The 1,750-nt window shown below is 56.3% G+C and overlaps 1 protein-coding gene across 1 annotated transcript; it reads left to right on the top strand.

Moving 5' to 3' along the window:
• Positions 1-353: 353 nt before the first annotated feature.
• On the top strand, positions 354-1,347 carry LOC141023087 (uncharacterized). Its single transcript, XM_073499395.1, has 2 exons — positions 354-659; positions 724-1,347. The coding sequence occupies exons 1-2, from the start codon at positions 354-356 to the stop codon at positions 1,345-1,347; spliced, it is 930 nt and encodes a 309-aa protein (XP_073355496.1).
• Positions 1,348-1,750: the final 403 nt, after the last annotated feature.

Genomic DNA, 1,750 nt, shown 5'->3' with positions numbered 1-1,750 from the left:
GCCGCTCCTGAGGCCCCCATGTCACGCCGGCCACGGAAGCGCAATGTACCCGCGGGTTCGCCACGTAGGAGCGCCAGAATTGCCAAGAACAAAAGGCCCTCTGTGGCCTCCAAGCTGCAGCAGGTCCTCATTTGCAAATTATGCTTGGCCAATGAAGGGGAGGTGATCGGGGATGAGGCGCTGAAGATGTACGTCGACTTGTCCAACAGGCCTCTGGCGGATGCCCACATTGCTGCCATCTTGGCCCTGTTTGGTTGGGAGCCTTCGGTGCTGCCAATGGTGGAGCTGCCGGAGTTAGAAGAGGCAGCGGCTTGAGTAGAGGCGCCGAGCGGGGCGTGATGTAGGCCTTCCCCATGGCTACACACCCCATCAAGGTGCTGGTGTGGAATGTCCGCGGTATTAATGACCCGGCACGGAGAAGCGCGATTTACCAAGTGGTCATGGCGGCCAACCCTAGCATAGTGTGTTTGCAGGAAACTAAGATGGAAGTTGTAAATCAGGGTGTGGTGGCGCACTATTTGGGTAATAAACTAGCAAGTTTTTACTACCTCCCGGCTTCTGGTACTCGTGGTGGGATCCTCATGGCCTGGGACCCCCTTGTGGTCCAACTCTCCAACCCGCACTACACGGAGAACGCGGTCACCGCGCTCGTTATGCCGGTTGGGACATCTTCCCACTTGGTGGATTTCGGGGGTGTACGGCCCTACCCTGGATGCACAAAAGATCGAGTTCATGCAAGAACTGATCGACATCCGTGAGCTCATTGTTGGGCCGTGGGCAGTTTTGGGAGATTTCAACCTCCTCGCGAACCCGGAGGACAAAAGCAATGATCACATCAACAGGCGCATGATGGCGCGGTTTAGGTCTAAGCTCAACATCCTTGAGCTGAAGGAGGTTTACCTCAATGGCAGGAGGTACACCTGGTCGAATGAGCGTGGGCGGGCCACCCTCGAGAAGTTAGATCATATTTTCACCATGGTGGATTGGGAGGGGCTGCACCCGTCTTGTTTCCTCTCAGCTCTGGGATCGGCTGTCTCGGATCACTGCCCCCTACTGCTGAATTTGGACGCTGACTTTAAGGTGGGCAAGCGCTTTCGCTTCGAAGCCTTCTGGCCGAAGGCCGAGGGGTTTCGCAATGTGGTGCAGACGGCGTGGACTTTAGTGCCCTCCGTGGGCAATCCCTATGTGGTCCTCGATAGCAAATTGAGAGCAACTGCGAAGGCGCTGCAAAGCTGGAGCGACAAGTGGATTAGAAACGTTAAGCTGCAGATTGCTTTGGCTCTCGAGGTTATCCTTCGGCTTGATGTGGTGATGGAGATGAGGCAGCTTGAGGGAAGTTGCCCTTAGACGGACCTTGAAGAGAAAGCTACTCGGCTTGTGCTCTCTTGAGAGGTCCATCGCGCGTCACCGCTCTAGGTTGACGTGGCTGCGCGATGGAGATGCGAGCTCGCAGTTCTTCAAGCAGCACGCCAGCCACAGGAGGCACTGCAATGCCATTATGGGCCTAAGGTGCAACGATCAATACTTCACTGACCAGGAGGTAATCGCGGAGGCGGTGAATGGTTACTACAAGGAGATCCTTGGCTTGGCCCCGCAGCGCACCAATGGCCTCAACCTCGACCTCTTGGGTCTCCCACGCCTGGATCTCGCGCACCTCGAGCTACCCTTCCTGGAAGAGGAGGTTGCAAAGATACTTAAAGCTATGCCAAGGGATAAGGCGCCAGGGCCGGACGGTTTTACGGGACGATTC

This window comes from Aegilops tauschii, chromosome 5 (assembly GCF_002575655.3).
Source record: "Aegilops tauschii subsp. strangulata cultivar AL8/78 chromosome 5, Aet v6.0, whole genome shotgun sequence".
In the NCBI taxonomy this organism is placed as follows: Eukaryota; Viridiplantae; Streptophyta; class Magnoliopsida; order Poales; family Poaceae; genus Aegilops; species Aegilops tauschii.
This window is presented reverse-complemented; position numbering and strand designations above follow the sequence as displayed.

Excerpts from the sequence above, each read along its gene's own strand:
- LOC141023087 (XM_073499395.1), top strand. The coding sequence starts at position 354 with ATGGCTACACACCCCATCAAGGTGCTGGTGTGGAATGTCCGCGGTATT. Across the intron at positions 660-723 it reads TCACCGCGCTCGTTATGCCG|ATCGAGTTCATGCAAGAACT; the intron begins GTTGGGACATCT and ends GATGCACAAAAG.